The 13,415-nt window shown below is 39.1% G+C and overlaps 1 protein-coding gene across 6 annotated transcripts in view; it reads left to right on the top strand.

Annotated features, from left to right (window-relative positions):
* Positions 1-13,415, top strand: part of LOC117527488 (caskin-2-like) — a 172,381-nt gene that overhangs the window by 92,477 nt on the left and 66,489 nt on the right. For all 6 annotated transcript variants that reach the window (XM_034189854.1, XM_034189858.1, XM_034189857.1 and 3 more), the window contains 3 exons: positions 2,019-2,149; positions 4,470-4,578; positions 4,940-5,048. In XM_034189854.1, coding sequence (XP_034045745.1) covers positions 2,019-2,149; positions 4,470-4,578; positions 4,940-5,048 — 349 coding nt within the window. The remainder of the gene's footprint in view (positions 1-2,018; positions 2,150-4,469; positions 4,579-4,939; positions 5,049-13,415) is intronic.

The following is a 13,415-nucleotide window of genomic DNA, read 5'->3' as shown; positions in this document are numbered from 1 at the left end:
TTTGGGCTGTTGCACTGCGGCGGTCATGTCTCTTTTCACGAATGTCCAAAACTGATGAATCTGTTCTCACAAAACTTGCTGACGGGTTTCAGTGTGACCTCATATGTGAAGCAACACATCTAGAATTTTAAAGTAAACTTGTGTTAGCAACCGTACATTTTTGCTTCTTATGTGAACTTGGCACTTCCTGTCAGTGTTTCACAATAAAAGCCTTTCACAGTGGTAGACATGTCCATCATAACTAAAAAACAAATTGGAAAAAAAAATCACATCTGCTATCTGACAAACATCATATTAAAAATAGAATTTTTTCATGTCAGTGCACCATCAGTTAAAAAGAAAACATTTGAAGCAGGTTTGTTTTTCGTTTTTGTGAGATCAAACTTTAGATGATATGTACACACTGAATCATTTTCATTTTTGCTTAAACAAATCTCAACTTACATTTTAAAATTAAGAAAAATGACACATTAAAAATTATCATGACACAAAATGCTTTTATGTTGAAGCTAACAATATATACGAGGTCTATTAGAAAAGTATCCGACCTTATTATTTTTTCAAAAACCATATGGATTTGAATCACGTGTGATTACATCAGACATGCTTGAACCCTTGTGGGCATGCGAGAGTTTTTTCACGCCTGTCGGTTACGTCATTCGCCTGTGGGCAGTCTTTGAGTGAGGAGTCGCCCACCCGCTCGTCGATTTTTTTCATTGTTTAGGAATGGCTCAGAGACTGTTGCTTTGTTTGATCAAAATTTTTTCAAAACTGTAAGGCACAACTGAGTGGACACCATTCAATAAATTCAGCTGGTTTTCGGTAAAAATTTTAACGGCTGATGAGAGATTTTGGTCTGTAACTGTCGCTTTAAGGACGGTCCACGGCGCCTGATGGCGATCTGCGCTTCGAGGCGGCAGCGTCTTGCCGTTTCAAGTTGAAAACTTCCGCATTTCAGGCTCTGTTGACGCAGTAAGTCGTCAGAGAACAGAGAACTTTCAGAAGAAGTCGGCATGAGGAGTTTATTCGGACATTCCATTGTTAACGGTCATTTTGTAATGAAAGAACGTGCGGGCAGAGTCGCATGTCGGGCTGGACCCGACCGCGGGGGGTCGCGGCAGGAAAAACACCTCCGTTGGAAATCTTAACGGGCAAGTTGGAACATACCCAAGCTGTTAAACAATTTCTCAGTTACTCACTTATTGAAAGCCATTAAAAGCCGCCTGAATTCTACAAATGGTTTTCAACACGGAGGTGTTTTTCCTGTCGCGGCGCACACAGATTTGCCGAGTCGTCACGGAAACGACTCGGCGAATTTGCGCGCACGTCTTTCATTAAAAAAATGTCCTTAAACAGTGGAATGTCCGCATAAATTCCTCATGCCGGCCTCTTCTGAATCTTCTCTGTTCTCTCACGATGTCCTGGGTGAATTAAGCCTTAAATTAGGATGATTTCAGCTCGAAACAGGCCGACGACGGCGCCTGGAAGCGCTGCAGGACGTCCCGCTCCGTGGGAAGTCCTTACACCGACAGAAACACCCCATAATCTCTCATCAGCCGTTAAACTTTTCACAGAAAACCAGCTTAATTTCTCGAATAGTGTCCACTCGGATATTCCTCACAGGTCCAGAAAATTTTTTATAAAGCAACGCGCGCCGTCTCGAGCAGCGTGTGAAACAAAGGAATTCAGCCGAGAGGGCGGGACCACATCTCACTCAAGGCCTGCCCACAGGGAAATGACGTCACCGACACGCGTGAAAAAACTCACGCATGCGCACGAGGGTTCAAGCATGATTGGTGTAATCGCATGTCATTCAAATCCATATAGTTAAAAAAAAAAAAAAATGGTCAGTTTATTATCTAATAGACCTCGTATATATATTATTTAGATATGTCATAATGATTATTGACATCCTGCAGCCTGAAAGTTAAATTAAAATTAGAACTGAAGGGTAAATGTCTGGAATTGTTCACAGATCTGAGGATGGTTTGTTTGTTTGTTTTGTGAATACTGGCCAGGTGGCCCAGCTGCTGCTGAGCAGTAACATGGTGGTGGCGCTGTTGGAAGGGGAACGAAAGGAGCCCACAGATTCCGCCTTCACCACTCCTCTGCACCTTGCCGCCCGCAATGGACATAAGGACATCATTCGGTATGGCAGAGCTTCTTGTTCTCCTTTTTATTGATATTAAAAACAATAAATGAAACAAACCCTTGGACCAGACTAATCATCGCTAAAATGACAGACAAGCAGTAATTACGTCAGGTTGAGGAGTCTGAGGATTTGGCCCTGTGCTGCTCTCTTTCAAACAGTTCGTCTCTCATTTTCCTCGACATAAATCACATGTTTCAGTTGCACTAATTCATGTGTTTATTTGGTGTCTTGCAGCACAATCCTCAAATCCAACTTTGTCTTCAGATTCCAGTTTCATCTGTGAAAAGTCCTCATTTCAATTTGTTTTCATTTATATAGCACCAAATCACAACAAAGTTGCCTCAAGGCGCTTCACACAAGTAAGCTCTAACCTTACCAACTTAAATGGACTGCATTTAATATACAGTTGTGCTCAAAGGTTTACATACCCTGGCAGATTTTTTTTTTTTTTTTTTTTTTTTTTTTTGGCCATTTTTCAGAGAATCAGAATAGCTTTTATTCACCAAGTATCCACAGAATACAAGGAATTTGACTTTGATTTGAGCTGTTCTCTCTCTGTACAGCATGCATAAGTAGACACTAAACACGGAATAGTTCACAGTAATAAAATGTACAAATGAAACGTGCAAGAAAAATAAAACGTGCACTAAAAAAATGATGTGTGAGACAGATAACAGATTGAAGTTAAACTATACATGAGGTGTATGAATTTGTGAGTTTTTTGGCAGGTTAAGTTCATCAGTGCAATGACCTGTAGAAATAGAATAACACAAGACTTTTTTTCACTCATGGTTAGTGGTTGGGTGAAGCCATTTATTGTCAAACAACTGTGTTTACTCTTTTTAAATCATAATGACATCAGAAACTACCCAGATGACCCTGATCAAAAGTTTGCATACCCCCTTCTTAATACCATGTATTGCCTCCTTTAACATCAATGACAGATTGGAGTCTTTTGTGGTCATTGTGGACGAGGTTCTCTGATGGTAAAGCTGCCACTGAATATGCCCTAGACTTTATTTACATCAGTTATGAAAAAATACAAACAGTGTGGCACTCTATGGTAAATCTGCATGGAGTAGACAGTTCTCAAAATGTTAGTGACTGTGCAAGAAGGGAAGAGTGAGGAAAGCCACCAAGACACCCAGACAACCCAGAAGAAGTTATAGGCGTATGTGGCTGTGATTGGAGAAATTGGGCACAGTGCAAATTCTGCATTTTATATCACCTTCATCACCTACCCAGAGTTTGGAACGAGTTTATAATAAGTTTATAAATAAGTTTGTTCTTTCTAAAGCCCAAAGTCTCAGGACGCCTCTGTGAATCTGACCTGACACTTAAGGTAATAACATTGAAGATGTACATATAGAACTTTGTGGGGGGGCAATCATCCAATCTCAGATAAACCCTCACCCGAGTCTTATTGTTCATTTTCCACAGAATGGAAGGAAAATAACCTGCATCAGCGAGTTAGCCATATTATCCAGCGTCACCGGCTGCTTGTAGGACAAGTGTAAGGTTGCGATCGATCCGGTATTGGCTTCCGATACCAACGTAACCATGTATCATTGCTGATGATACATTTAGAAATTTACAGTTGATTTTCAGTTGAAAGGCTTCATGTTTCCAAAAAGTTTGAAGTTTGCGCAACACGAAAACAGCGAGCGAGAGACACGGAGGGAGAGAGAACGAGAAAGGGACAGATGAAGAGAGAGTGATCAAGAGAGAAAGAGAGGTAGAGAGAGAACTTAATTTAATTTTTACTCTTAGCACTTGCTTTGACAATGTAAACATGTTTCCCATGTCAATAAAGCCCCATTGAAATTGAAAATTGAGAAGGAGAGAGAGATGTCTTTTCTCTTTAAGTCTATAAAAATAAGGCCATAAAAACAAAAGTACTTAATTATTTCACCAAAACATCAAATCTAGCCTTTCATCTTAGATACAGCTTCTGGCAAATTGTAGCTGAACTTTTAGGTCTCCTTTTTAAGAAAATCCTCTTATAAAATCAACAATAATGATAACAATAATATTAAAGAAAACAGAGCTCTGGGATTGGATCAGAAAAGTATTGGTATCGGCAGATAGCCAAATTCAGGTATAAGGATCGGATTGGAAGTGAAAAATTGTGGATCAGTGCGTCCCTAGCCAAGCGCTATGGTTTATATGGAGAGGGCAACAGTAGCCAGGCTCTAGGAGCAATAGTGGCTAAGAAAAAAAAACTAAGAAAGAAACCCAAACATTAAAAAACAGAAAGACCAAACACACTCATCACTTTTGGGACTCAGATTGAGATTTTTCTGATTGGTTTTTCCAGGTTGCTGATGAAGGCAGGCATCGACATCAACAAGACCACCAAGTCTGGCACGGCCCTGCATGAAGCCGCCTTGTACGGAAAAACAGAGGTGGTCCGACTTCTCCTCGACGTAAGTTCAGCAGGTTCTTGATTATCGGCTGCAGAATTATTATGTTGAACTTGTTATGGTGTATTCCTCCATCAAGACTACAAATGTCCTGTTCTCCAGTGTAAAAAAAAAAAGAAATGACTTGGTCCTGCCCCTTTCCTGATGTACCCCCTGAATCTGAATTATTTTAGTTCTGTTGGTGAGCACATTTATAAAGATTAACAAAGAAAGTTCATTTTATAGATTTGTTGCTCTGTAGCCAACATTTAAGGATTTTTATTCATTTTCTTTTATGATGTAAACAATCAATTAATTGAAACATTGAGCAATTTATCTGTAATGAAAGAGCAAAAAAGTGTCACTTTGCATGTGATGTGTCCAGGCTGGAGTGGATGTGAACATCCGGAACACCTACAACCAGACGGCGCTGGACATCGTCAACCAGTTCACCACCTCGCACGCCAGCAAGGACATCAAGCAGCTGCTCCGAGGTCAGAGGTCTCATAAAGATTCCTCACTCAGCCCATCAGGGCCACGTTTCACTTGCTGACATCAATTACAAATAAAAGGAAACATAACTGTCCTCTGTTCTTACAGTTATTTCAGTAATTTATCACGCCTTTCTTGTTTGCTCTGAAGTTCACTGAGGTCCAAAATGTGCATCTATTCTAAGTTTTAACTAATTTTGGATGCACACATGGCTTTAAGCTAGCTAGCTACTAATGCTACAGGCTAAGGAAGCAGCTGAAATAAATGTTTACTGCGTGCTTTACGGAATGTGTAGACAGTTATGAGCAGTTTAATTGTTTCTATGAATATTCTGGTCCTTTCTTTTAGCAGTCATCCTCGCATTTTCAGAATACAACAAATATAGTGAAAATAAATTATTTTAATGAGAACACAGTTTTAACAGCTTTCACTTATTAGTTATCTCAGTTATTAATTCAGTCCTAATTTAAACAACTCTTAAACCAGACATTAATAATAAAAAAAAGATTCTGTTGCTGTGGACTATGATGAAAAGGCTTCTGAAATAGTCTGTTTTTGTGTTTCCATGGTCGAGGGCTGTTTCCAAATTTTTGGACATAGGTGGTTTGAACACAACCACTTCTGATTTCTCCTCACTGTGACTAGGCCTCCGATGCCAGTCATCACAGAAGAAACGTCTCCAAATCAGTTTGGTGAAGGTCCATGACTGTTTTATGCTGCAGTCTCCTCGTGCACCGCTTCTGACCATCTCACAAATCACTCCAGACTCTCACAGTTAGTGACTAAAAAAATAAATCTGCTATAGATTGTCAAGATAGGACCCATAAAGTCTGACTGCTGTCACTCTGGAACATGCCTGGTCTAAAACCAGGTTAAGAGATACCAAAGTTCTCATACAATGAGAAAAAAGCAGAGGGCACAGCACAAAGCACTGTGGTACACCAGTATTGAGCTCATACGGATTGGGTTTTTTGTGTGGAAACCTGTGATTGTTCAGATTTTAAGCACAGTAAAATTCAAACACAGATAACTGAAATGCTTTTACACTTTGCTTTATTTTATTTTTTTCTGGCTTCTTGGATTGGCTCTATGTCATGTGGAACCAGGTTTTTGTTTTTCTCACAGACACTGAGAGTTGTTTGGAGGTGTAACCCACTAAGCACCCATCTTATGTAACATTAAACTCTTCTCTGTCTTCAAAGATCAGACTGCGTCTTCACATTTAGCCTCAGATGGAAGGGAGTTCTCTGTGAATCCAGATTGTTTGTGATCCCGCGCAACCTTTTGAAGTCTGTCTTCATGGGAACTGAGCGCGTAATGAGCAGTTTGTGGGGAAGAAGTAAACGGCTTCTTTAAACTCTGAGGATTCAGCGCCCACACTTCCCCGCCTTGTTTACTCGCGGCGAGATGAAAAACTCAAACAAACAAAGTCAACATGTGGATTAATTATTGATGGAGGAGACGGTCTGGTCTCGGCGGATAACGCAGCCCGCAGCCTGCCTCCATTCTGTCAGATTTTAACTTACAAATTAAAAATAGAAGCATCGACACATTTATTCTACCAATTTCTATCAGTGTTGTGTCAGATGTTTGATTCTTACCAATTACTTGCAATATTTTTCCTCATCAGCGTTATCACAGAAACTTAAAAAACTAAACAAATAAAAATCAAACTTTGTTCATGTTCAATTCCTTATAGCAACCAGACTTGAGACTGCCAGGCCTCCTTTGAAATTGGAAAACCTTCTGGGGCCCATCCAAACCTTTAATCACATCAACACACATTTCCATACAAAACACATCTTTTCCATATATGCAATAAGTAGTTATAAAGTTGAAAATCAGACCTTTTTTATATAATTACGATACTAGTGCAGTTCCCGTAGGAAATTTGTATTCCTATAGAAAATTGGGAGCTTAAGTAGATTTCTCATGGATGGTCATATGAGGCTGCGTTTGAAGGTAGGATGTACAAAGAGATGTACTTATATTATATTATTGTTTGAATATAGTATTTCATATTGTTTTTTAAAAAAATCTGTTTTCTTATCAGTTGTATGAAAACAAAAAATTCTTATTAAACAGGTTATTGGAAGAGACTCAGACGAAATTAAACTGAACAATTACAGTATTTGAAATGGCAAATCCTCAGTACCCCACCTGAACACAGTTTATTTAAAATGGATTTTTCAGCTTGTGTACTTACTGAAATGTTTTAATCAGAGATTTTATTTTATTCTGAGATTTTATTCAGTTTATTTATTACAGAAATGTACAGATAGTGGGAAATTTGTTGGCGTTAGCAAAAAAAAAAGATTTTAGCAAACATCTCCTTAGTGTTGTCAAGTTAAACTCTGTCTCAAGGAACACTGACAGCATGAAAATTCAGTAAGGAATATCTTATATATTATATTCCAGTTCCAGTGGTGGGCACAGATCCGATAAATCAAATCAAATCAATTTTATTTATATAGCGCCAAATCACAACAAACAGTTGCCCCAAGGCGCTTTATATTGTAAGGCAAAGCCATACAATAATTACGTAAAAACCCCAACGGTCAAAACGACCCCCTGTGAGCAAGCACTTGGCGACAGTGGGAAGGAAAAACTCCCTTTGAACCCCCCAGCAGTCTAAGTCTATAGCAGCATAACTAAGGGATGGTTCAGGGTCACCTGATCCAGCCCTAACTATAAGCTTTAGCAAAAAGGAAAGTTTTAAGCCTAATCTTAAAAGTAGAGAGGGTGTCTGTCTCCCTGATCCGAATTGGGAGCTGGTTCCACAGGAGAGGAGCCTGAAAGCTGAAGGCTCTGCCTCCCATTCTACTCTTACAAACCCTAGGAACTACAAGTAAGCCTGCAGTCTGAGAGCGAAGCGCTCTATTGGGGTGATATGGTACTATGAGGTCCCTAAGATAAGATGGGACCTGATTATTCAAAACCTTATAAGTAAGAAGAAGAATTTTAAATTCTATTCTAGAATTAACAGGAAGTCAATGAAGAGAGGCGAATATGGGTGAGATATGCTCTCTCCTTCTAGTCCCTATCAGTACTCTAGCTGCAGCATTTTGAATTAACTGAAGGCTTTTTAGGGAACTTCACTTCACTTTATTTATTCAGTGTCTCCAAAGGAGCAGCGAGCTGTACAGCAATGGGTATACAGAAAAGCACAAAATAAAAGAAAAGAAAAGAAAAGAAAGAAAAGAAAAAAACACACCAAACATTCAGTACACAAGGGGGACACAGTACAGACCTGGATCGATGGAAAAGGAACCGAGTTACCTAACACGATTTGCCATCAACCCTATGTATCTGCTTCTCTTTTAGGGAACTTTTAGGACAACCTGATAATAATGAATTACAATAGTCCAGCCTAGAGGAAATAAATGCATGAATTAGTTTTTCAGCATCACTCTGAGACAAGACCTTTCTAATTTTAGAGATATTGCGCAAATGTAAAAAAGCAGTCCTACATATTTGCTTAATATGCGCAATGAAGGACATATCCTGATCAAAAATGACTCCAAGATTTCTCACAGTATTACTAGAGGTCAGGGTAATGCCATCCAGAGTAAGGATCTGGTTAGACACCATGTTTCTAAGATTTGTGAGGCCAAGTACAATAACTTCAGTTTTATCTGAGTTTAAAAGCAGGAAATTAGAGGTCATCCATGTCTTTGTCTGTAAGACAATCCTGCAGTTTAGCTAATTGGTGTGTGTCCTCTGGCTTCATGGATAGATAAAGTTGGGTATCATCTGCGTAACAATGAAAATTTAAGCAATGCTGTCTAATAATACTGCCTAAGGGAAGCATGTATAAAGTGAATAAAATTGGTCCTAGCACAGAACCTTGTGGAACTCCATAATTAACCTTAGTCTGATGTGTCACTTTCATACTAACAGGATAGAGTTGTGATGTCATCACACGTGCACTTAGGCGCTGTCTAGCGGGAACTTGAAAATTTTTCTTTTTTTATACAAATGAAAAAAAGACATATTTTATAAAAGCACATTTATTTGTAAACACCAACACATGTTACACTGATTCACTTGTGTTGGTTTTTACATAGAATGAATGAAACAACCAATCAGTATGAGCGGAGGCTTAGTTTACCCATAATCCCTTTGGGCTTCTGTGTGTTAATGTTCAATGTTTTCATTATCGGATTATCTTTTTAGATAACTTTAAAAACCATTATCAGACCAATTATCTTCCGATTAACTTTTGTCCGATAACTTTTAGACCGATAAAAAAGGTTAACAGCGACAAGCATTTCTAAAATTTAAAATCAGTTCAACCATCTACCTGTTAAAAGTTTTGTAACAGATATACAGTTATACTCTCTGCAAACAGAAGAGAGCTGCTTTTATGAAAAGCGTTTCTATCTTCTGCAGACAAAGGAGAAGTGGTTATAAAAAAAACTTTTCCTTTAACACCATACCAATATGCTGGCAATATCACCTAAGTCATCCAGAGGCATACATTTTTAACTTATGGTTCAAATTTTAACCAAACTAATTTTGGACAAGTTATTTAAAATTACTGTCATGTCTGAAGTTTTATAAAGTGAAAATATCAGATATATGTTTTAGTTTTAAAGTAATGTGCTAATTTTTAAGGTTTTGTGAGCACATGCTGAGCCCAGCAGTGCATTATGGGTAGGATGATGTAATCTCACGTTCACGACAGGACAAATGCATTTCAGACACTCTGTTCAGGCTCCACGGACAACAGCATTAAACTCTAGTGCCTAAAACTCTCTTGAATATATTCTCTGGGTTTATAGACGTTGTTATTGTAATTTTAAATTAATTAATTAATTAATTTAAGTTGCCCACCAAGATTGGAAGACGTTCTAGAAAGTCTTGTGGTACAGCCCACAGATTTGCTTTCTTTGCTTGCCATGGTGTCTAATCAAAGTAATCCCTGAAGTTCTAATCTTTCTTTAAGATGTTGTGTTGGAGTGAACTGACCAAGCAGAAAGATTCCAGTGTGTTTATATTTATTCATCCTAAAACGTGTTTCAGCTTTGTGACTTTCCCAATGAGAACGTCTGTCCAAACGTTTTGAGGTACTGGTACTGTGTGAGGGGAGTGAAACTTTTCCTGGAAAGAGCTGTGGCGTGGAGAAAGAGTTGCTGCTGCTGTTCAAGTGATTGATGTGGTCTTTAGCTGCGTTTATGAACCTCACATCAGTGCATTTGAGAGAACATCTGACACAGTCAGTCAGCTCTGACACTGGAAGAAAACAGTTAGTCTTTGGATTCAAATTATGTCAAACCTCAATGATAACTAAACTAAAGGATTGTTTTTTTTTCTGCTATGGAGTTTGTGTGTGAGAATCATGTTTCACAATGTGGTGATGTGATCTTACAAACGTTACCAACTATTATACAAATAATGAATGTTTATGAGTTCAATGGTACAAATAGTTTGCCTCGTTGAATGGAACATTTCCTCTTTCACCTCATGAAATATTCTTTCCATTGAACGAAAGAAAAAAAATTCATTATTTGTTTTATATGATCAAGTTGTCATATGTACCCACTGAACACTTGCTTTCTCCATCCACAGCATATTGTAGCAGCTACAGGATATCCGTTTGTCAGTCTCTGTCTCATGATAACTTGTTAGCACAACTCATCCCACATGACATCGGTTATGCTGCGTTTACACATAACGACGACAAGTCACGAATGCCACGAAGTACACATTCTTGGCCGCTGATCACGAATGTGATGATACGAGGCAGAGGCATCAGGTGTCCTCAGGAACTGCTGCAACCTGTTACCACGCATTACGATTAATGGCACGTGTTGCTGGAGAATTATCAGGAACCATTACGCACGGTCAAGAATAGTGTTCCGCGTTGTTGCGCGCTATAGTGCACTATTGCGCGTAACAGCGCATCGTTAAGTTCTGTCACGTTGTGAACGAGATGAATTGTCTCCACACACCCATATTTATCCAGCCGAATTCAGATCACTCACTTTTTCAGAAGAACTTTGTGACTGCATGCGTAGTTGGGCTCTGTGCCATGGAGTGGCACAGAGAGGAGGAGGAGGAGAGGGACAGAGCCAGATGTGTGGCTTCATGCGGCTCTCGTCTCGCGCATTTTCCCAAACATCAGGCACATGCAGCAGGTGGAACACCTGCAGGAGCGCGCTGAAGAGCACTGAAATTTCTCTTTTAGCCGACTTGGTGTCAGCAATCAAACTGAATGCGATGCAGCAGGGTTTAATTGTGCGCACGCTTCTTCCTCTGCCGGACTGGAGGAGGTGCAGAGATGTCTGGCTGCATGTGAGTCTCCTCTCGCTCCTCTGGTTCAGACTTGTCCTCCCGCTCATCGGTTACAACAGCAGGTGGAACACCTGCAGGAGTGTCCTGAGGAGCTTCAGCAGGAACTGTGGAACGACACTTGGAGCCGAATTTAATTGTGCGCATGTGACAGAAAACTGATTCGTCATGGTGCGCAGTGAAATGTGACGCCGCATTACAAGTCGTGTCAAAACTTGACAGTTTCCGTGTCACTTCGTAATAACGCGTGACAGTTTGGGCTCCAAGAACCATCACAGGAACCACTACGAATGTTGTCACATTCTATTAAGGATCAATACTCATCAAGACGGATCAATACGCTCAGGTGCGACCTCCACGACGTGAGACGAAATGAGGGTGGTGTGTGACATTCGTGGAAGATTTTTTGACAGGCAAAAACATGCTCCACGAATATCAAGAATATCATGCACCAACACGCACTATTAAGAAACCTATTCAGATGCGTTAAGTCACATTAAGAATGTCAGGAATGTGTCACGAATGACAGAAAAATGACATTTGTAATGCGTCTTGGTTATGTGTAAATATAACATAAATATAGAGCAGTCTGTAATTTTGAACCTGACACTTTAGATTTGAGCTCGACCTTCAGAACAATTTGATTTGATTTTTGATTTGGGACACTAAGATACATGATTTTGAGGAAACTGCATTAAATCGGTAATGATTAATTATGTGTTGAATAAATAATAGATTTCAGGTCTTTTTTTCCATAATACAATAAAAAACAATTAAATAAATAGAAATCTATGTTGGTGTGAAGTGCCGTGCACGTGTTGCATAAGTGGCAACTTCCAGTGCTGAAAAATGAATCCAATGCAGAAGTGCCAAAACCTGCAGTTCCTTGAAAGGCCATTTGAAGATGAATCCAAAAGGTAGACAATCCCGACTGATGCCCGCGTCCGACTTTACAAGGAAATACACCGGTTTACGGCCTGGCAGTGTTGCCACAGTTACTTTGAAAAGTTATTTTGAAAAGTTATATACCGTTACTTCATTAGCACCTTTATACAGTTACTTTACTAGTTACTACATTAGATTAGATAGAAATGTATTGATCCCTTGGGAAGACTCCCTCAGGGAAACTGAGGTTCCAGCATCAATGTGTAACACCACACAGGGTAAGAAGCACACAGAGTATCAAAAGTGAAATAAATAAATAATAATTAGTTACTCTTAAGATGAGTAACTAATAGTTACTTTGCTGAGTACTCAATCTTAAAAATAACCACATTAGATTACTAGTTAGATAAGATAAGACTTTATTGATCTCACAGTGGAGAAATTCACGTTACGTCAGCTCTTAAAAACACAGAAGATGGGTGTGAGTAAAGGAAAATGTGCATCAAACAGCGTGTGCAAGGATAAGCAATAATAATACTTGTAACAATACAATAAATTAAGAAAATGAGGTAGAAATAGAAAAAAAAAAAAATAAAAAAATATATATATATATATATATATATATATATATATATATATATATATATATATATATATATATATATATACACTCAACAAAAATATAAACGCAACACTTTTGGTTTTGTTCCCATTTTGTATGAGATGAACTCAAAGATCTAAAACTTTTTCCACATACACAATATCACCATTTCCCTCAAATATTGTTCACAAACCAGTCTAAATCTGTGATAGTGAGCACTTCTCCTTTGCTGAGATAATCCATCCCACCTCACAGGTGTGCCATATCAAGATGCTGATTAGACACCATGATTAGTGCACAGGTGTGCCTTAGACTGCCCACAATAAAAGGCCACTCTGAAAGGCGCAGTTTTATCACACAGCACAATGCCACAGATGTCGCAAGATTTGAGGGAGCGTGCAATTGGCATGCTGACAGCAGGAATGTCAACCAGAGCTGTTGCTCGTGTATTGAATGTTCATTTCTCTACCATAAGCCGTCTCCAAAGGCGTTTCAGAGAATTTGGCAGTACATCCAACCAGCCTCACAACCGCAGACCACGTGTAACCACACCAGCCCAGGACCTCCACATCCAGCATGTTCACCTCCA

This window comes from Thalassophryne amazonica, chromosome 16, assembly GCF_902500255.1.
Source record: "Thalassophryne amazonica chromosome 16, fThaAma1.1, whole genome shotgun sequence".
NCBI lineage: Eukaryota > Metazoa > Chordata > Actinopteri > Batrachoidiformes > Batrachoididae > Thalassophryne > Thalassophryne amazonica.
Note: the sequence above shows the minus strand (reverse complement) of the source record. Positions and strands in the feature narration are given on the sequence as shown.